The sequence below is a fragment of the Ochotona curzoniae genome, unplaced genomic scaffold (assembly GCF_017591425.1).
Source record: "Ochotona curzoniae isolate NIBS_2020 unplaced genomic scaffold, NIBS_Ocur_1.0 contig_4558, whole genome shotgun sequence".
Lineage (NCBI taxonomy): Eukaryota > Metazoa > Chordata > Mammalia > Lagomorpha > Ochotonidae > Ochotona > Ochotona curzoniae.
The window spans coordinates 251,676-274,194 of record NW_024466327.1 but is presented as its reverse complement, the minus strand read 5'-3'; the positions used below and the strand labels follow the sequence as shown (position 1 = coordinate 274,194).

At 38.2% G+C, this 22,519-nt stretch overlaps 1 protein-coding gene across 3 annotated transcripts; it reads left to right on the top strand.

Annotated features, from left to right (window-relative positions):
• The first annotated feature begins 1,159 nt into the window (after window positions 1-1,159).
• SELL (selectin L) lies at window positions 1,160-22,111 on the top strand. Of its 3 annotated transcripts, XM_040986811.1 has the most exons (10): window positions 1,160-1,308; window positions 2,071-2,152; window positions 3,771-4,157; window positions 5,498-5,605; window positions 8,995-9,180; window positions 10,328-10,513; window positions 11,950-12,078; window positions 16,456-16,504; window positions 17,211-17,229; window positions 21,810-21,841. In XM_040986811.1, exons 1-8 carry the CDS (start codon window positions 1,306-1,308, stop codon window positions 16,485-16,487), a joined length of 1,113 nt encoding a protein of 370 aa, XP_040842745.1. In that variant the 5' UTR covers window positions 1,160-1,305; the 3' UTR covers window positions 16,488-16,504; window positions 17,211-17,229; window positions 21,810-21,841. The 3 variants fall into 3 exon arrangements, with proteins under 3 accessions (XP_040842745.1, XP_040842744.1, XP_040842746.1); XM_040986810.1 differs by lacking the exon at window positions 16,456-16,504 and having other exon boundaries at window positions 1,161-1,308; window positions 21,810-22,111; XM_040986812.1 differs by lacking the exons at window positions 8,995-9,180; window positions 16,456-16,504 and having other exon boundaries at window positions 1,163-1,308; window positions 21,810-22,111.
• Window positions 22,112-22,519: the final 408 nt, after the last annotated feature.

Below are 22,519 nucleotides of genomic sequence, written 5' to 3'. Positions count from 1 at the left end.
ATACACTTTGATAGCAGAATGATGGACTTGTGACTGATTGTGAAGAACTATACTATTGTAATGACATGTAAGAAATTTTGCATGTCGGCAGGGGCGCAGACTTGGGGAGGGAGGAAGGGAAATCCTGGAGTTTATAGAACTATCATGGAATTAAAACAAATTGACATCATTCAGGCCCAGAATGCCCAGCAGCCATTGATTGCTTTTCTCCCAGCAGTGTAACATTTGCCAAGGTACAAGGCAACCTAGGCAATTGCCTGCAGCTGGGGAAAAAATTAATTTTTAAGAAGAAAGAATTGGAGGAGATGATTTACCCATTTGTTTTGGAGTATAAGAGCATCACTGGCACATTTACAAGTCTCATTCTCTGCAGACCAGTTCTCATCTTACTGTGTTTTCTAAGAAATCCGGCTTAATGTTTGGGAGTCCAGGCCTTAGAATGACTCCTTCAAAACCCAAACTCTGTCACCTTAATAACTTTATGACTAAGGTAACTTACTTAAACCTTTCAGAAACTCTAAAAACTTCAGATAATTGTATTCAATGGAATGTTATGAAGATAGCATGAGACGATGAATATGGGTTATGAGCTCAACAGCTCAGTAGTTATCTTCTGAAAATACAAAACTGATGATTGTTGTAGCACTTTCAATTTTTCTCTTAACACGAACTCTAGAAAGGATCATTAACAAGGCCCTCCACTAGGGGGTGAGCATGGAAAGAAAGAAGAGAAAGAACTGAAACAGTCAACATGCTGGTTAGCTCTGCTGAAGTTTGGCAAATCACAAATTTGCCCAAAATATAGTTTTGATTCATACTATTTGCATCTGTCACATGTAGGCAAGAGTTGGTCTACTGTTATGGAAAACAGAAGAATATGGGAGGCCAATGTGGGTAGACAACACAAATAAGAAAAAAGAAGAAAGATGGAGGAGGAGCAGGTGGAAGGGAGAATGCCCAGGAGAATGGGAGGAAGTATGGAAAGATGGAGGGAGGGAAAGAAGGGGGAACAGAACAACAATAGCCTGATAACCATCAGTGTGTGTTTTCTAAGTGGTGAGGAGATGCAAGCCAGTCTAGGAAAGGTATGGTGAAAGAGGAGGGTGGTGAAGAGGAAGGGGTTGGGGAAGGGGGAGGGAGAACTGAGACTGGGTAACAGAAATGAAAAACTAAGTTTTTGTGGTGACACTGCCCAAGCACTCTGAAGTACAACAGGCTTCCTTTCAAAAAGGGCTCAGAGATCCTCAGGGCTGCGCTGAAAGGCTGAAGGGCTGTAGAAGAACGCAAGAAGGACCAAGCAAAGCCATGGTGAGCCACTCAGTCTCAAAGATTTCCAGCTTCACAGGTGGAAGAGGCATAGAAGGAGCTCGTTTTATGTTTGATTTGAACACAGATGAAAACCTAAAATGCTCTCAGAGTCTCAAAAGAGGGAGCCTAGGTTCTCCCAAATGTACTGATTTCCTCTTTTTTGGTGTCTGGTAAGGTTCTTGAAGAGGCACTCTTGAGATTAGTAATCTTTCAACTAAACTCAGTGGCTGACATGCTTCAGAAAACGTGATTTTTAAGATATACAATATAGTCTGTGGTTTTGTCATTTTGAGCTGCACAAAAGTGTGTTTCTTAATATTTAGAGGAAAATAAGCTGCTTTGGTTTCCTGATGGCTGTTCGATCACTTAATTCTTTCTGATATTTAGGGTATTGACACATAATAATCAAATGTGAGCTATCAGCACTAGTTCATTAATGACCAGGAACACTTGCAACTCACATTAAATATTACATAGTTTGATCTAACATCTCAGTAGAAAAGCAAGTACTGAAAAATATTGAAATGTAGAAAAAAAAGATGGTGGAAACTATGATTGCAACTTGAGAATAAAGTATGACAAATTTATGTACCAATTTTGAGGTATATTTGAAATTACTTTTGTTAATCTACATCTGAGAAATCTCTTGCCTTTGGACAGGGTTAGCAGACACAGGTGATTTATTGTGAATTTTAAGGAACTCAAAGAGTGTGAGTTTGTGCTATGGCAGCATGATCTAAATGTAACTTTGTCTATTTGCAGATATTTCTATGGAAATGTCAGAACCCTCAGAGGGCACTGTGGAACATCTTCAAGCTGTGGGTGTGGGTAGCACTCCTTTGTGGTATGTTGTGGTAATTGTATATTGCTAAGACCTTTCTTAACCCCATGTTGACTTTTCTTAAAAACCCACTGTGGGTACATAATCACAAGAAGAATAAGGTAGATGGGTGTAGATTCCATCCTTTCTGGAAACATCCCTAGTCTCCCTCTTCCCTTTAGTACTTTGTTAGAAACCTCTTAACCTTGTCTTCACCTACTACCCTCCTTGCTGCGGGGGGTCAAATCCCACAACAGCTTTCAGTTCTGCAGGATTTGAGGCAAAGCAAGAAATCTCTGATAAGGCACTCAGAGGCTGTACAGATTTTTCAATTCTGGCCAAGCAAATGCTGTGACTGTACCCTCTCACAGGTTTCTGATGGCATATGTGTCTTGTGCAAGCAGGGAACCGAATGCTCTTTTCATTCAACACTCTTTCTGAGTCGCTACAATGGGTTAACACTACCTGAGGCACTGAGGAAGCAGCAGTGGTCACGACACTTTCTTCTGCCTTTGAACTTACATTGGGGCAGGATATCCCATCAAAACTTAGGTCATACATTTATAACATGCTGCTATTTATCCATGAACCATATCTGTTTCCTGCTTCCATTTTTGATATATTTGATTTAATTCAGATCATTCCTGTTTTGTTTACAACTGCTATCTCTTATTGAAGATTATTAGAAAACCTTAAGAATTAGATCTTTTTTGGGTATTTATTCATGGTACTTATCTTGCACTGTGAAGACTCAGTAAATATTGACAGATCTGAAAGCTTTTTACTCTCCCATGTTATTATTTTTCATATAATGCATATACTGTACTTACAATGATACGCATTGTAGGGTTATTGTGCAATTGTGTGTTTAATTCAGTTTCAAATTCGTTATCTTTGAAGCCTTCCTATGTTAATCAAAAACTAACCATTCAATATTTTTATATTAAGAAGATGATGTAACTGATGTAATAATTCTACATTATTTTGCTTTATAAATTTTTCTCTTTGCTATGTGGTGTTTAGATAATTAAGACTTGTACTATTGATTGATGCTTTTCCTGCAACAAAATATAATATTTTTATAAGAAATTGGTGACTTAATATGCCATCCTTTTGTTTATTTTGCTTCTTGCTTAACAGAAGAGCTAAAGAAATGGATATAGACTACACATTTTAAAATTAGTTGAATTTTCACCTCAATTATTTTAAGTCAGTGCTAACCAATAAGAAAAAGATGGGTATCCCCAAACTATAGTCCTTACATTTCACTTACAAGAATTTTGACAAAAATTATTGCATAATAGTAATCTATACAGATTTTTAGATATATATATATAACGCTATATATAACATTATATATAATGCTATCTACCTATCGATCCATTTATCTATCTATATATGTAGCAGTAAATCTATAACCAAATTTGTGGAAAATAGAGTTATGAATACAAATGTTCTGCATTCAGTCAGAGACGTAGGTCCTACTTTAAATCTGGTAACAACTAGTTGTGTTGGCGAAGTCATCATTTACACTCTCAGACTGTGGGTTTCCTCATCTTGGGTGGCTCAGCCTGGATTGGAGCCAGGTTCTTTGCAGCTGGGACGTTAGGCAATTTATGTGGGTCACACTGATGTCTTTCAGATTTTCTGAAATATCATGGAATCAGCTGTTGGACTTATCATTATTCTGAAAAACCCATGAACTGGGAAAGGGCTCGAAAGTTCTGCCAAGAAAATTACACGGATTTAGTCGCCATACAAAACAAGGGGGAAATTGAGTATTTGGTAAACACGCTGCCCTTTAGTCGCTCTTACTACTGGATAGGAATCCGGAAGATAGGAAACGTGTGGACATGGGTGGGAACCAACAAGTCTCTCACTGAAGCAGCGGAGAACTGGGGAGATGGGGAGCCCAACAACAGGAAGTCCAAGGAAGACTGTGTGGAGATCTACATCAAGAGGCTCAAAGACTCGGGGAAATGGAATGATGACTCCTGTCAAAAACGGAAGGCGGCCCTTTGCTACACAGGTAGGGTGGGCAGACTGCAGTGCTGCCTCAGGCATGGGGCAACCAGGCTAGGAAAATGATTGGTCTGAGCCGGTGGAACCCTGGAGAGTGGTACAAGTTCCTAATTCAATCTATAACTATTCCAACTTCCTGTCCAAGTTTCAGTCAAGTCATTTCTGAACATTTTTGGTTTGTGAGCCTGTTCCCCAACTCCAAAAGCTGTACCCCTAAATCAAGTTACATCAAGTTGATCACCACCCATAGAAAGTGAGGATGAAGAACTAGATATTAGCAGCCCTAACAAGGCACGGAAGGGGAGCTGAAAATTGGTTCAGTGGAGAACTTACATCCGTAGCACCCTAGTTTCTTCACTGTGGAGTTGAGACTTTCTATTTCTTTTTCTTTTTTTAAAATATATTTTTATTTTGAATTTTGAATTATGTGGAACAATTTTGTATAAGCTGGGATCCCCCCCCCCCAATCTATTTCCTTCTTTAGTCTAATTTCACGTTATTACAGACAACAAAACATTGGAATAATTTTGTGTATGAAAATTTTGGGGGGCTGCTGTCGTGCACAAATTAAGCTGCCACTTGTGATGATATTATCCCATAACAAAGGAGAGTTCAGGTTCCATCTCTGCTTCTTATCCGGCTCCCCATGATTGCACCTGGGAAGGCAGCAGAGGTGACTCGGGTACTTGGGGCCCTTACACTGTGTGGGAGATGACTTGGAGTTACAGCCTCCCGACTTCAGCCTGATCTAGCCCCGGGCTGTTGAAACCAACTGGGGAGTCTCCCAACAGACGGAAGTTCTCTCTTCTCTCAGTCTCTCCCTCTCTATCACTGTGCTTTGAAATAAATAAAGTAAACCTGCAAAGAAGAAAATTTCTGTAAAAACTATACGAAGATTTCAAAAGCTATGTTTCAGATCATTTTACCTGGGAAATATAGTCAATTGGGTCTCTTCTAAATTGGGTGCTTTATTACTTTGTCAAGTTTAGATCTTTAAATCTTAGTACTTTCTATAAAGGAATGGGATTCCAAATAAGACTGCAAAAGTGAATGAGGTTAGGTCATCAATGTATACTGTTTATTATATTAAAAACAAATAGTTTCAATGGGGAAGCTTTGATCAGAAGGCTGTTTTCCAAAATGTTATGCAGTGTTAATGTCAGTAAATTTGTTAGACGTCCGTAACTATGTGTCTATTCCATAATATAGATATTTAGTGTACAATTTTATGCCATGAATGTACAAATAAACCTTAAAATAGTATCAGGCACAAAGTTATTTATGTTTGCTCCAAATAATAAGATGTGATCACTTTAACCTATTTTTTTTTTCCTGACCTCTTTAAAGCTTCCTGCCAGCCTGAATCATGTAGTGGCCATGGAGAATGTGTGGAAGTCATCAATAACTACACTTGCAACTGTGATGAGGGTTACTACGGGCCCCAGTGCCAGTTTGGTGAGTACTTTCTGTTTCATTGTTTCTTTTCTATGTAAAGTCACAGGAATCATTATAGCCCATTGAAACAGGTTGGGCAGAAACGATACTAGCTGTTCTTGAGAAATGGGAAGTTTTGATCAGAAAGCTGTTCTTTCACAATGTTACCTTTCCGAAAATATTTGGTAACTCAGCATGACATGTCAGTTCACTTCTCAACAAATGTTTCTTGTGTACCACAAGGAACATGAAGGTGGCAAAGTAAGTGCCCATCCAGCATTCTTTTTCAATGTTTTTTTTTTTTTTAAAATCTAAACATGTGGAATCACCACATGGGTGATTTATTTGAGGACTCTGGAGTGAGAGCCTCTCATAACATTTATGTAAGGCAACATAAGCTTACATTTTCATAACTTTTCACAGTTTGTCTCCTACTTGCCAACCCTTCACTTAGTTACGTTTGTTCAAGGCTTTTGCAATAGTTTCCTAGATGAGTTCCACAAATTTAAATTAGCTCTCCTCAAATATACTTTTCATACTATTTTGGCAGGCTGATCAGTTAAAAAGAACAAAAAACACAACACACATGTGTAACTATCTACCCTTTAATTTCTGCTTGTCATTTGTCCTACACAATGAAATCTAAGCACCTCAAGGCCTAGGGTAATGTTTGTTATATAATCAATGTTCACTGAAGCAGGTTTTTGTTTTAATTTCTTTCTCTCAAATCACATTTCTTAATATTCCCTGCTTTCTTTTTCCTTCTAGAAACATCATCATATTTGTAGTTCTCCATAATTGTCATCTGTTCTTTGTATCATATTGATTCTACAGATGCCTTGTTTATCATTTTACACATGATTAGCATACTTGCTCTTCTTTATTTCATTTTATTAAATTTTTAATACAATTTCATAAGCTCAGGGATTTTCCCTCTCCCCCTCCTCGTTTCTTCTTCCCCCTCAACTAATTTCCTCTATATTATTAAAATAGCAAGGGCCTTCAAAAAAAAGTCAAAAGCCCATATTTTTGCTATTTAAGTATATCCTGACATTGTTTTTATAGGCAATGCTAGAAAGTCCAGCATCCCATTGTCAGGATCAATTGAACAGTTTCATTGGGAGTCCATCTTTTATTCAGAAGTACAGATGCCTGTTGCAATGTATTTCCACTTCTTGAGATGAGCGCTTTTACTGCACAGTTCCTCTAGATGAATATATGTACATGCATGTCTATATATCTATTGATCCTGTATTTTGCATGAAGATTGCATTATATCAGGGAGAACATGTGATATTTGTACTTTGAGATTGGCTTATTTCACTGAGTATAATGATCTCTAGTGGGACCATTTGGCTACCAATGGTAGAATTTCTTTCTTTTTAATGACTGAATAGTATTCCATAGGGTAGATATACCACAGTTTCTTTATCCACTCCTCTTTCAACAGGCAATGGCGTGTCTTTGCTATTGTAGATCGTATTGCTGTAAATATAGGATTACAGCTCCCTTTCTCATAGTCTGATTTAATTTCCTCTGAATATATTCCCAGCAGTGGGATAGTTGGATCATGCGGCAGGTCAATTTTCAGTTTTCTTAGTACTCTTCATACCGGCTTCTTTAGTGGTTGTACTAGCCTACACTCCCATAAGCAGTGAAGGAGGGTACGTTTCTCCCTACATCCATGTTAGCAGGTGTTATTAGTGGAATTATGAATGTAGTCCAGTTTCATTGGAGTTAGGTGGAACTGCAATGTGGCTTTTATTTGTGTTTTCCTGATGGCTAAGGGACCTGACTTGCTGACCTTTCTCTCTCTCCTCCTTTATTTTGAATTTTATGATACAATTCCTTAGGCTCTGGGATTTCCCTTTCCTACTCCCCAATTTCCCTCCCACCAACTGATTTCTCCCATATTAATATAATAGTATAAACAGTTGTAAGTCCATAATTCTGCCATTGAAGTGTATCCTGACATTGCGGATACAGAAATGTCAGACACTATTGTCTGATATTGTCAAGATATATCCAATAGTTTTATTGATAGTCCATCTTTGATTTGGAAGTAGAGGTGCTTACTGCGTTGTATCTTCACATCTGGATATGGTATTCTGTATTATGTAGTTACTATACAAACCCTTAAATGACAAACCATGAAACAAAATAAATACAGGAATAAAGTTATAAATAAAGGAATAAAGAAATAAAGCTAAAAAATTTACAGCACCATCTTTAAGTTCAGAGACATTTTCTTTCATAAAGCATTCTTTGGCCCACAAGATGGCATAAATGTCCCTATTCTGTATTTGAAAACTTCATATATTTCTTGCTCTTTTCCTCCACATTTGCTGAGGTCATTTATTTACTTGTCTGTCTCCATAGCTGCTGAACTTTTCTTAAGATTGATATGTGTCCCACTTATTAATGAATCTGTGGGATTAAGACTATTTTTATTATACATCAGGAAGTTGTTTGGGGATCCGAGTCAGACAATTTAATTGAATTTAGACTTTTACTGTATAGGATAATACAAATTTTGTCTTGTTCCTTGAATTTATTTATTCTTCTTTGACATCTCCGGAGTAAAAATCACAAGGTAGGCTCTTATTAAACATTTATTTATTAAAAATCTTATTGAAGATTTTTAGGGTGATAGATATAAAGATAGATAGAAGCATCCATCTGTTGATTCATTCCTCAAATACCTGCAACAGATAGGATAAGGCCAGACCTAAGCCAGGATGCAGGAACTTTATCCTGCCTCCCACTTTATTCACTTTCTGCTACCTTTCCAGTCAGATTAGCAGGAAGTTGGACTGGAAGCAGAGCAACTGGGAATGGATGGGAACTTGAGCTAGGACTCGACCAACCCTCTGATATGGAATGCTTGTTTCTTATGTCCAACTTAACTCATTGCACCACAAAAGCAACTTCTCTCACTTGTGTTTTATTGATAAAAAACTAAGTGTGAAATTTACAATATTTCCCCAAATAGCATAGAAGGACTTAAATGTAAAGACTTTGTATTGCTTTAGTCTACTTTACTGCCAATTAGTGGGGAGAAATAGACACAGTTTTGGGGAGGATTAGTAAGAACAAAAGAGCTAAAGTTCTGGAACTAAGAGAGGACGAGGAAGATAGAATTGAAGATGAGGTCTTTCCTAGGCTTTCTCTTGTAAAGACCCATTGAGGAGACTCACCATTTCTCTGAATCTTCTGCCCCCAGGACTCCTTCATCTTCAGGGAGCTCTGGTGCCAGAGTTACTTCCTGCCCGCACTGGTCACTCCAGCTAACATTTCTATCTATTTAACAGCTCTTTCTCCAGATAATTCCCAAAACAATCATCTGAAGACTAGCTAATGTATAATTAGGATTGCTTAAGGAGCCAACTGCTGTTTTTTCTTTATTGAAGTGATTCAGTGTGAGCCTTTGGAGACCCCAGTGCTGGGTACCATGGCCTGCACTCACCCTTTGGGGAATTTCAGCTTCTACTCTCAGTGTGACTTCAACTGCTCTGAGGGAACAAAGTTAATTGGGGTCAAAGAGACCACTTGTGGACCATTTGGAAACTGGTCATCTCTAGAACCAACCTGCCAAGGTGAGTAATCTCGGACTAGAGATTTTGTCTTGGCTTTGTTATGTGTTCACAGTCTGAGAAAATGCAGTGAAGTCTTGCCAAAATGTCTGTTTCTTCTTTTGGAGCACAGTTTAACTTAATTTAGATTATGCTATGATGATTTTCAAAGAGGTTCTTTCTTCCTTCCTTTTTAATTTTATTTACGTTATTCTTAATTTTAACTAGGAATAAAAACCTCCAAATAAAAATCCCAATCTAATGCCTTTCAAGTTTATAGTGTGTAACATGATTTACAGCAGTACAGTGAGTGCGTTGGTACTGGCTTTCTTCTTTATTTCATATTTTATTTTTCTTGTTGTCAGGGCATAAATAGTCTTACTGAATCTTGGTCAAATTTTCTTCCTCTCCTTTCAATAACACTTACTTCATGTGGCATCTTCTTTAACACCAATCAATTTCCTTTTCAAGGGTGTAGAGGTCTTTCTTGATTATTTTATGTGGTTTCTTCTTAAAATCAACCTTTACTTTATTTCCACATGACCCTGAACAGGAATAGCTTCCATGAAAAACAAAAACACAATCTTGTTGTCTTTTGCTTGTTTGTTTGAAAAAAAAAATGTGTTTTTTTTTTGATTGCCAAGTTTATCCTCTTAGTAGAAAATTTGTAGCTTGTGGGTTTGTGAAGTTTTGATTGCATTTTCTACCTTTATGCTCTGATTCACTTAGTTTAAGTAGTGAAAGAACTATCCAAGTCCTGTTTTGAAATCAACGGAATCAACTTACCTGCTAAATTCTGTGCACACTGGACTTGCTTCAGAGAACTGCAATTCTTTTCAAAACAGTTTGAGCAAACTTTAAATATGTACAGGATGAAAATTCTCTATAATCATTGAGAATATTTGCAAAGTACTCTTGAGGCAGAGATCACACACAGCAACCTGGAGTTGCCATCCCTCTTCAAGTGTATTTTCAGGGCCCTCTGATCTTTCTCCTTGAGTCATCACTTACAAATGATCAAAGAAGATGAATTTTGGAAGTAATTTCAAGAAGTCAGAAATTTGGAACATGTTACAGATAGTTCCACAGTTGCGTCAGCCAGATCTGGGTGAAAATGTGTGGTCAATGGAATGTCTCTATTCAGAAATACTCTGTTTTGTTTGCATTGAAGTGATTCAGTGTGAGCCTCTCTCAGCACCTGATTTTGGGGCCATGGAATGTCATCATCCTCTCGCTGCCTTCGGATTTACTTCTACATGCACCTTCGACTGCTCAGAAGGATCTGAATTAATTGGAAATAATCAAACTGTTTGTGGATCATCTGGACTCTGGGATAGTCCTAGTCCAAAATGTCAAAGTGAGTAAGTTCATCCTGATGCATCAAAAACTTACAGGTGGAGCTGATGGACAAACAGGCTGTGGGGAAAGATGCTAAACTTCAAAATTTTGCTTTGCTAAATACACATGGACTAAAAACATGCATGAGATTATCACAATATGTTTCATCCTTTAATGACATTTGTTTCTTTATTCATTATCTTTTCAACTCAAAACTTTAAAAGTCTTAACCCACTGTCTTTAATGATTCATTTCTTACCTGAATTTCAATTCTGTTATTATCTGATTTCTCTGTCAGTTCATTTAGCTACTTCGGCAAGACTGTTGGTGTCTAGCCAATAAGGACCTAGTTCTTCAAATAGTGTTCATGTCTTAATTATCATTGGCAGCTTGTGACTTCTAAATCTGTACATAAGAAGTGACATATCTTCCACATGTTTGAATAACTGGCACAGTTCCTGGAAGCAAATGCTAAAATAAAAGCATACTGAAGTTTCATGTGAAACAATGATGACCAATGTCTTTCCTTGAGATCATTGGTTTGGATGATAAAAGCTTTTAAGTGATGGGGTCTGTGTGAGCACCAAGAGAATATGCTTTCTGTTTAACCATAGTAGAGTGGAATTAGGCCAGCTGATAGCAGAGGAGTATGTGTTGAGCTTATTGGGGACATTTTCTTGTAAGGACTGGCTAGTGTCTATTTCTTCATGTTTACCAAGCTTCTATGTATGAGTCCTCTAGGAGCCCACAAATTCTTTCCATTATAGAGTTAAGAGTGGATGTACCTTGAATAGGTCATTAAAGTAATATGGAGGATTAAAGCACATGGACTCTGGACTAATGAAAAGTCAAGGTTTTCTAGCTACTGGTATCAGAAGACAGATTTTCTTAGTATTAGTGCCTTTTTAATGATGACTCCAAAATTAACTTAGTTTTTGTTTGTAAGAAAAGATATAGATGTGTTCTTAATGGATAAATGGAAATGATAAGATTGTATCATTTGAATGATAGAAACTCAAAGTCCTTGGCATATAAACCATATTTGCTTAACTGCATAATTGCTTTAATGTAAAAACACTAACAATTCCTTTTACTGAAAAATGCTTAGTTCATATTATTGACTTTCACTTTTTCCAATGTTATATTCAGTTCTGTCTTGTGTTTCAGAATTCCAGTCACTTAACAGGACCATGGAACTAAATGACAGTCAGGGTTATTTCTCAAGCATTTTAGAAATGCTACCAGGAATCCCATGAAACATAAATCTGTGTATTGGGTTTTTGTAGGCATAGAGAACCTGTTGTGAACCTCTCTTGGCCTTCCCATGTCTGTTTTCTAATGTGTCAGATGGCATCATATGAGCTATTGCTGGAAAACATAAAGTAGAGAAAGTCAAATATGCCAAGACAGCGTAAGGAGATCATGCTATGTGCCTGACTGATTTTTTTCTTGCAGAGGTGGACAGAAGTTTCTCCATGATCAAGGAGGGCAATTATAACCCCCTCTTCATTCCTGTGGCGGTCGTGGTTACTGCATTATGTGGGCTGGCATTTATCATTTGGCTGGCAAGGCGACTCAGAAAAGGTATGTAAGTTTAACTTTACACGAAAGCAATACAACTTTAAAGGGGAAAAGGAAAAAAAGAAATTCAGAGAAAGTTAAATGTCAGAATAAACTGAAGTACAATTCTGAGCTTTATGTTCTGTGTCTTTAGTCCTTGGAGACTTAGACAGGCTTAGTCAGCCCACTGCAAACCTTTACTGGAGAAAGCTAGTTCCCTGTCAGCTATTTAAGAAATATTGTTATCTTCAGAATACCTTTCTTTGGGAGTAGTTCCAGCTAATGAGATATTCTAATGATCCTTTTCTCAAATGGAGGCAATGGATGCATAAACTCTGTTCTCTTAGAGCCGACATGTCATCGATTTCAGAATTGCAGTTCCATTGAGAAGTGAATGTATTTTTTTATTATAACATTTTTTTATTGCATTTCATTTTATAACAATGTTTTATAAGCTCTGATGTTCCCCCTTGCCCTCTCTGTGCCCTCCTCCCATGGTGGATTGCTCCACCTTATTGCAGTATTACAGTTCAAATCTAGTCTTGTTTCTTTCAATGCAAGCATGTGCCTTGCATAGTCCAGTATCTTATTGCCCAGCTGAATTCAACAGTTTCTTGGGGAGACCAACTCTGGTCTGGAGACACAGCTGGCAGATTATCGTTCCGACCAATTAAATGCCATAACATAACATCAACAACATTATGGGGTTAATTAACATTGTATTGAGTGACTGATATGTTAGAGAATGCGAGTTCTTAACCGCATCCTGAGACTAGAGAAGTGAATGTAATGTTAACTGATATTTCCAAGGACTACTTCCAAATACTTGACCTTTGTAAGAGTTGCATACTTGTCTGTCACCTGATGCGGGAGTTGCATTGTCTCTGGAAGAAATGTCCATCTTTTATTCCTCGTAGCTATTCACCAAGCACACAACTCCACTCAAATTTACTATATACACTTTCTACTCCCTCCTGGAATGTGCAAGATAGAGAAAGTTAAGAGTTCCTTGAGGAGTTATTACCTGTTACCTGGAATAATAATAGAGTATTCTCAGTGAACAACAGCATCACTCCCCCTAACCTCCATCCTGAGTGTGTCCAAGCCTTAAAGTAGGACAAACCTACCAGTGCAGAACCACAGTCCATAGCAGGTCTGGGCCATGTGTTGTCCTCTTTGCCCAAACTTACCATGTAGAGCCATTCAAGACTTGAAATTCATGGACATTGGGCATCCATTGGGATACAGATTTCAAGGGTTGGAGTCATGGATAACCTCAAAATGACTACTAACCAGTTGACCTGCACTGCTCTTATGTGGGGTCAGTTAATACTACATTAACTTCACTTTTTGTCATATTCGCCAGTGGGTATTGCATTTGCTGAACATAGCATTCAATCTTTAGAATTATTACCTACCGTTTTCAAAGATCTTCCCCCTATAATCTGATAGTTCTTCTGAGTTTTGGAATAAAGGGTGTTAAGTCAATGTTCTAGTTGACCCTGAAAGACAAACGGTGAGGGCACTGTTGAAGTGCAAGGACTTCATTAAGGTGATGACAGTGCTGGGAAAACACCGGCAACCCTGCTGCTTGATATTCTGCAAAGACTGAAACTTAAAGACTGACCCTAATAGTAAGCCCTCTCCGCCTCCCATACCTTCTGACTTCCTCCAGTGGTAACAGAACTAAGGCAGTAGAAAACAGAGGAGGTACCAATATGCTGACTATTCCCTGGCTAACCTGAAGGATCTGAGAGCTGTGAGTTACCTTAATAAGGAGACGTTATTCCTAAATCCCAAAATCCCTCAGTAAATGTTTATATATTCAGAAGAGAATCAAAGACATATGTATCTTGTGAGGGATTAGTTGGGTAAGACTATTTCACAGCAAGGGTGAGAAAAAGTAACGGGGTTGTTTTTGCATTTTTTACCTTGGAGTCATTTCTGTACCAGATCTTAAAGTGATAACTTGAAAACTGCATACCCCTGCTGTGGGAATCAATGTGGGGCAAACAGGAAATAGAGAGCGGGCAGTTGGTTACGGTTGTGCCAACAAAGACAAGAGAAGCCCCAAAGCATCACTGACTATATAGGGAAGTTGATGTGTCTTTAATGTAACATTGAAATACACTTGAGAGACATCTACCGATATCTCTAACTTTGAAATAAATGACTTTGTCTTGCAAAAATTTTAGTCATAGGCTGGTGTTTAAGATGTAGAGATTATTTTTCCCCATAGAGATTGTGTTAATAATGATGGCTAGGTTCCCAGGCTACTAGACAGGGATTTTGTTAAACAAAGTATGTCTCTGATACATTCACAAGGTTATAAGTAAAAATTAACGAATCAGTGCATATCAGGGAATTACAAAATGTGGAAATGAAATTAAAATATTTAAAAATAAGACTTTATTTCCCAACATAAGCGCCAGTAAATTCAAAGCAGCCTTGTGTCACAACAGCCATTTAACCTATTCTTAAAGGACTGAAGGTCCTTGAGAAATTAACCATATCTACATAGTCTTTTCAACATTCTAAAAGAAGTAAAATGGCTGCCATCTAAAGATTTTTTTTTTAATAATTAGGAAACAGAAAGAAACCAAAAGAAATCAAATCAGCACGGAATTTGGGTGTCTAATGACTTCTCAAAATTATTATGAGGTTGCCCTTGCTTGATAAGACAAATGAGCAGGAGCATTTTGCAGCAACGTTGCCATTGGTGTTCCTGTACAAAGTCAGCAAGCAGAATGCCTTTCTCACCCTAAGACACAGTTGCCATGACTTCTGCCTTTTTCTGTCTGCTTTTGCTTGACTGGACCATTTCCATCACCTGGTAGCCATTGCTTTGACCATGCTTGGTTTACAGGATCAAACTTTCGTATGAGTGGGGAATAAAAGTGGGCATGTTCCCTAATACCACGAGTCTTCAGATGTGTAAGACTATTGTTTTCCTCAGTTGGGAGCATTTTTCACCTGAACCAACACAAGGGGTTAGAACAGGGCATGAAACTGAACACATGCCACTGTTAGTTCCTCTTTCTCCAAAAAAAGAGATCCTCTTGGTGAGAACCGCTTCTTGCTCATCTACTGTGATTTATTTTATTGTTCCTCAAAAAATAAAATACAAATATATGAAGAAAAGCAAATTGAACCTGAAGTTAACCAATTTCAGCTTGTTATCTCTGCTCAATTACATTTGTTCCATGTCATCAACAGGCTGAATTTTGAAAGAAAAGATTTTTAATTAATTTGAATCACTAATTTACTTTTCTTAAATTCAAAAGGTGGAGAGAAATGAGATCGAGAAAGAGATAGATAGGGAGAGAAAAGAGAGATCATCTTCTGGTTCATTATCCAAGCACCCTTTATTGTTGAGTTTATACCAAGTCAAAACTAGGTGCTGGAAACTCACTCTGGCTCTTGCACATAAGTACCTGAGGTACTACCTACTCTTTCTAAAAGGAGACAAGCAGGAGTGGAAACTCAAAACACTGACGTGGGATGTGCACACACAAATTGGGATTTTATGCTTATCTGAATCCCTGTCCCAGAAGAAAAGCTCTTAAATAGTAATTCCCAACACTTCAGAGGTTTAAGCAATTATTTAGCACTATGCCTAAATGTTAGACCTTGATTTAAGTACTTTAAATACATTTGCATTTTTCTACTTAGTGAGGGAGCTACAATTATTATTCCCTCTGTATAGATGAAGAAGTTGTAGCTTAGAGAAGATAAATAAATGTTCAGACACCTTGTGTAACAGGTGGCAAGATAAGGCTTGACTTTCACCTTTGTCTGGTATAGTGTTCTAGCTTTCAGCCAATGAAATGCCAAAATGCTATGTCTCAAATGATTCTTTTCCCTTAAAAAAACTTTTTTTTTTTACTTTATTTCCTCTGGACCCCAACTTTACAATTAATTTATTTATAGATTTGTTTTTAAAGAGGGAACATGAAGCAACTTACAAAATTCATTCCACTTATCAAATTAAAAAGTAAGAAAAATAAAATCACTGTTAAAGAAAGAGAAAAAAGTTGGATCCGAGGTGGAAGTTTGGACACAAATCCTAAGCATTTAATTTATAGAAGTGATCTCGGATCTGGCTCGGAATATTCTTGCAGCCAAAGGAAGAAGCTAAACCGGTGTGACATCACTGTGTTTTGTGAAATGAAAACACATGAGTTGTTGCGATGAAGCTATTCCGTTCCTAACAATGAAACCTGAGTGAAATTCTCTTATGAATTCACATATAGAAGTTGTCATGAGTTACACTGCAACGTATTCTTACTGTGTTAGTGGCCAGTGCCTTGGGAAGAAGTTGCACGTAGAGGAAGATGGTAGATTTGGAAGATACATTATATGTGATCACCAGGCACTTTAGCCAAGGCTTCTGTCTTCATGAGAGCACTGAGGATGATGCAATGGAACCCTAAACACCATTTGCATGAATGTATGTGTTCTGATGTGTGTGCCACTATTTTAATCAGCGCATTAGGCCTGTGTCTTAACTACCCTTTATCTTGGGTCAGCCAATATCTCATGTAGCCAGGGTCTATCTATATGGGCTACACTTCAAAAGACAATTTTGAGGATGATAATCCTTCCTCGTTGTCACTCATGTGTTGGTTACTCAGCGGTGTATTTGTTCATGGTGCTGTAATTTGTTGTTGATGTTGTTGTTGTTGTGGCTTTTCTAACTCATACCAGTTATTGACCTTGTTTCATGGCTTCTCAATTATGGAAATGTATAGTGATGGAATACTGGAGTCTATCATATACAGTTGTGGGGGTGCAATGGAACATGCATCCCTGCTTACAGGTGAAAGATGGATTCCCAAAGAAACTGTTGGACATGTGTAGACAATGGAAGCTGGACTATCTGACGTTATCTGTACCAACAATGTCGGGGTACACTTAAATAAGAGACGGACAGAATTATGATTCCTTATGAAGGACTACAACATTGTAGTAAAATGGGGAAAATCTGTAGTGGGGTGGGAGTTTGGGGACGAATGCCAGCCTATACAAAATTGTACCACATAATTCAAAATGCAAAAAAATATATATTAAATAATTTAAAAGAAGGAAGGATTATATTTAAAATTCAAAAATATGTACTTTTTATTCATGCCATGTCTCTATTTTCTCTTTTTTAGGGAAGAAATCTCAGAAAAGGTAAGTCTCACCATTGAAAAGATGCTACATCTATTGATCTCCTCTGTTACTGGGTTAAGGGACTTCCTGTTACAGGCTAGTCACATCAAGTGCTAAAGAGTTACTAAAGTAAAATTCCAGTCCAATGGAAGTTTCCAGATGAAGTGACCAATATATTAACTTCCCTGAAAACCTGTGTTACATTTCTTTATATACTTACATATTTATTTTGGTACTAGTGGACCTGAAAGAATGAACACGTACTATCCTACAAAGAAAGAGAGGTTTACGGAAAGCGAGATTTTCTGACTGTCCCTGTTAAACGTATTTAGTGGATAGAAGCTTTGCAAAGTTTCTCTTGTATGTCTCTTCTTGTCCTGAGTGAACATGAGGCCCCGATACAGTATTCAAGAAACATTTGCTGCAATAACATTTGAAAATTTAATGCACAAGGTACATCTCCAGTCTCTAGACCCTCAGTGCCTAACAAAGAGGTAAAGGGCTAATACTCTAATCAGCATCAGCCTTCGGACATGTGCAAAAGGTAAGCAGCATAAACGCCACCTATATTTTCCCCAAGGAGAGAATTTTAACTTTTTTACAGTTTGGCCTTGAAGCTCAAGTTTCTTTAGTTGCAGACAAAGCATACCAAGAAGAGATAACAGTCACGTGAAAGAGCTTGGTTCATCAGGCAGAAATGAAAATTGCACAGTATTTGTAAGTTTCCGTTTAGTGATGACTTTGATATTTTAGGAGGGAGAGTGTCAGAAAAAAAAAAAAAGAAGAAAAGAAAGAAACAATGTAGGACAAGACTTTGGTGGCATATTACATACCCAGCTGGAAAACTGAGGTCCTGCTGAAATGTAAATGAAATTCAAGATGGTTACTGAGTCAACCACAAATTATTATTGAAAAGTTCTTAGTGGTTTAGTGGGCTGTGGCTTAGAGCACTACTAAGAAACTGTGGAGGGATGAGACACTAAATACTCAATCATAAAATACTCATAGACCTGTGCAGAGGAATACAAGCTTTTTCTTGAGGTCTTTGGGATATTACCAAAGGCGTTTAGCAGACATGCCATCTTTCATTATATTTCTCGAGAGCATCACCTTGCACAGAAGTATGGCATATATTGATTGTTGGTGAGTCTGAAAGCCAAGAGATCTATTTTGATGACATTTTAAATTATGAGATTGAAGCCGATGGTGTTTGTCTAGAAAAAAAGCAGTGAGGATGGACTCAGGAGATAAGAGGAAGTAGGATCAACTTAATCTGTTTGTCAGTGCGTTCAGAATGCAAGAGATGAGTCAGAGCAATTGCCATGTTTCTTACCTGAAAACAGAAAGTAATGGTACGGTTTACTGCTGAGTGAGGCAGAGGAGAACAAAGCAAACAAAGAAAATGGTGAACAAAGGAGAATTTTGGAGATGAAGGTCATGAGTTGAGTTTTGTACAGGTTAAGCATCAGGTGTCAGAATTCACTGAATTTATACAAAGCACAGGAAATACATTAAGGTGGAAGAGGTAGATGTAGGGGTTCTCACATTGTAGGTGGTCACTGCCATCCCAGAAGGGGCTGCAGTCATCCAGGGAGAATGAAAGCCAGAACAAAAAATCAGGGCAGGAATCCAAGGAACAATGTCAAACAAGTCAGCGTGGGAAAAGGAGAATGAGGCAAGACTGCCGGAGAGCTAGAAGGGAAATGATAGAGCATGTGCGATCATGAATATTAAGGATAAAAGAAATAGAATTTCCAGTGTTGCCAGGAGAACCAATACGTTTCCACTGGATCTATCAAAGCTGCCACTGGGGAGACCATTTTCAGTGCAGTGACTGAAACAGAAAGTAGAAGGCTAAGGGTTGAGTCGTGAAAATGAGAATATAGGGCCCAGAGTAATGGTCTGGTGGGGCTAAATTCTTTCCTTGCATGCACCACCAGGATCCCTTATGGGCACCGGTTCATGCCCACGGCGGCTCCACTTCCCATCTAGCTCACTGCTTGGATCTGGGAAAGCAGTCGAGGGTGGGAACCCTGCACCCATGTGGGAGACCCAAGAATAAGCTCCTGGCTCCTCTCCTTCTCTCTGTGAATCTGTCATTCCAATAAAAATAAATAAATCTTAAAAAAAAGATGAGAATGTAGACGCAGAAAATGTCATCATCTCTTTTAAGAAGTTCAGCTACAAAGGAGAAGAGATAATTAGATGGGATCTCGAGGTCTGTGGAAATGATTTTCTTCCGTTTGTTACCCTGCCTTTTCTGTAATAGCACTGAGGGGGTGGAAGGGGTCCTGGTAAAGAAAGGATCACTTTCCTGCTTTTGCTTCCCTATCTCTGTGGCAGGAAACCCACAAGATATAAAGATTTCTTTCATACTTGCACCCACTAAGTGAAAGTTTTCTGGTACAATCTACCCAGTGCTGTTGTTGGCCACAGGTAACATCTGCTTGAATTGCCACTAGATGGGAGCAGGTCAACTGGGTTTTATTTTTAAAAATGTCCTTGAGGGATAAGATGTGACTCGGTCGATCGAGCATCAGCATTACTTACTATATTCACCGTATTAAAATTGTCCTATTTATTTTAGTGGTCAGTGATTTTTCACACGAAATCAGTTACTAGTTGTTTCTTGGGGATTATGTGTTGGCACAAGATTAAATTCCACTGAGACACCTAGAGGAATAAGCCCTAGTCATTGATCAGCTTGATCTTGTTTAGGAGGAATACAGGTATAAAACCTGAAAAGTATGAGGCCGGATAGAATAACTGAGGACAGATTCTATATTGAAGAAAAGCCATTCGTGATCACAAAAATTCCTACAGGGAAGGTAGAGTTGCTTTTTGAAGGATGGATAAGCCCGAGTTGTGTGGAGAGAAGCAGGGTGGAAAGGAAGTTTGGAAAGGAAAATTGATTTAAAAAAAAAAAAAAGTATGGTGCTGGAACTTGTAAGCATGTTCATAAGTCAATGGGCAGTTACTAAAGATTTATGCAATAGCAATTGCAAAGGAAGGCAAGCATAGATTTTGGATGGTTCAGAAGTATCTAAATATGAAGAATTATTTTCTCAATCATCTTGGGAGATTGCTCATTTATTGGCAAAGGTGATTTTAACTCATTGAGTTATAAAGCTGGAAAGGATCTTGGTGGCTAAAAGGCTCCAACATTTTTTGGTTTTTTTACAGTTAAATACCTCGCTTAAAGACAATGATGGAATCGGTTATATTAATAATAAACATTTATCAAGTGTTATTTACATGCTGGGCATTGTGATGACTATCATATGTATCTTAATTCAACATTGCCTATAAGCCTGAGAGAGGAGGGACTATTAATATCCTATTTCTCGGTAAGGAATCAAAGGCACTGAGGAATAAAGTGCCTGGGTGAGGCACTGAACAAGTGGCAGAGATGCTCCAGGGATCCTGCTCTTAACGCTTAGGTGTCTGGCACTGGGAGTTTGTGATGCCCAGGTTAGAGTTGTGAGTCATATTGATCTGTTCTAGTAATATGATTTTTTTTCTCACTGAGAGAGCTGTATGAAGGCACTGAGAAAAGGCGGGGTTGAAGAAGAAGGGTGTGTTTCTAGAATAAGTTAAAGGTCAAATGAAAACTGCCACATTAAATGCAATGTGTCAGTTTTTTTTTTTTTTTAAGCCTTTGAGCTAACCACCAGAGAGCTTTGTGCTAATTTCTATTAGCTTTTGGTTAGTGAATCAATGACTGCTTGGGCAATTGTGGTTTCAATTCCTGCTGGATTATTTTGACACTCTTTGACACTTTTGCAAACAGATTTTTGTTTATCACCTCATTTGGCTTCTAGTTTCTAAATTTTGCCTGGGTAAAAGCTACACCCAAGATACACAGGAAGATACGGTGCCAACCTCAGAGGAGGGTGTATGTGATTTTTCAGAAATGTTTTTATCTCTGTGTTGCCAAGAGTGCAGCTGCTGAACTGTGGTTTACCCTGGCAGTTCATTATGAGACCAACGTGTCAGAACCCAGTTCTGCCTTTGAGACATCATATTAAAACATCTTGCCTTTGGCTCTCCTGTTGTTTCCAAGAACAAAACAGTTGTATCAACCCCAAACAGGCATTTGCATCATAAAACTAAACTTGTAATTCCCTTAAATCACATCCCACCACAATCTGGCATTTAGAACAACTGCTATTCCTTTCACGAGTTTTGATTTTCTCCAATTTCACTTTCCCTTTGAGTACGTCTTCTAGTTTCTTAATTTTCTGTTGGTAAAAATCAATATGCAATGTCCTTTAAGTACATTAGATCTGGAAACAGAGGCTGTACTTGAGAAATCTCTGTAAGTATGGTTGTGACCTCGCAGCATAAGCCACCCTGCTCTGTGGAGTCGTAGGCTGCCTGTGTTGACCACAACCTCTGGGTGGCAGGCAAAGGACTGAGTGAGAAATAGTGCTCAGGGACCATTTGCCTTAAAACGTGCTGCATCTTGTCCAAGGTTTCCACCTGGATGCATTGCCTTGCTCCTTCTGCTCATCTTCGGGAAATGCTTGCCTTTTCTACTAACATTACTTTTTGCATCATTGAAGTTGATATTGATTTATCATCTCTTGCTTTTCTTGCAGCAAAGATGACATATTAATTCAGCCTCTGTGAATGAAAATTCTTGGTGTATATGCTAAGGCATCACTGGATCCCTCAAAGACATCCAAAAGAAGACGAAATGTGTTTTCTTCAGTGCACCTGGGAAAGGTTCGATGCGACCAACAGTTCTTTGTGTTCCTGCTTTTCCTCTCATCCATCTCCTAGCCCCACCTCAGAGTGACTTATATAGCTTAGTCTTTTAGCCCATTTTCTGTGAAAAGGAAAAGACCATGGGGAAAAAAAAGAATTGCTGTGAAATAAAGAGATGCCCAATTCTGCTCTATCTTGTCTTTTGTGGTGTACCTCTGGGCTTCGTACGATGTACACTCGCACAGACTTGGATGGCAGGCCTGATCGTGAATGCTCACTCATGTAAGACATTGGAACCACTAATTCCATGCCATCCATGCACACACTATTTCTTGGCTGTGAGGTTTGCATACGCTTACAAATAAAATTCAATATTCAAGCGCCAAAGTTAACTACATGATCTTAGGAATTATGTCATGTTGCATCTCTTCAGTAAAGATTCGTGGGACAAATTTCTCCAAAGATTTTGGTCTTTCCCTCCTGAGACGTAGTTTCTTTGCTTCCAACCTAAGAATGAACTCTGCCTTGCTCATCTTACAGAGCCCTCGTGATGTTGTATCAGGTATTCAATCGATTTGTGAACCGAACATTAAACATAGAT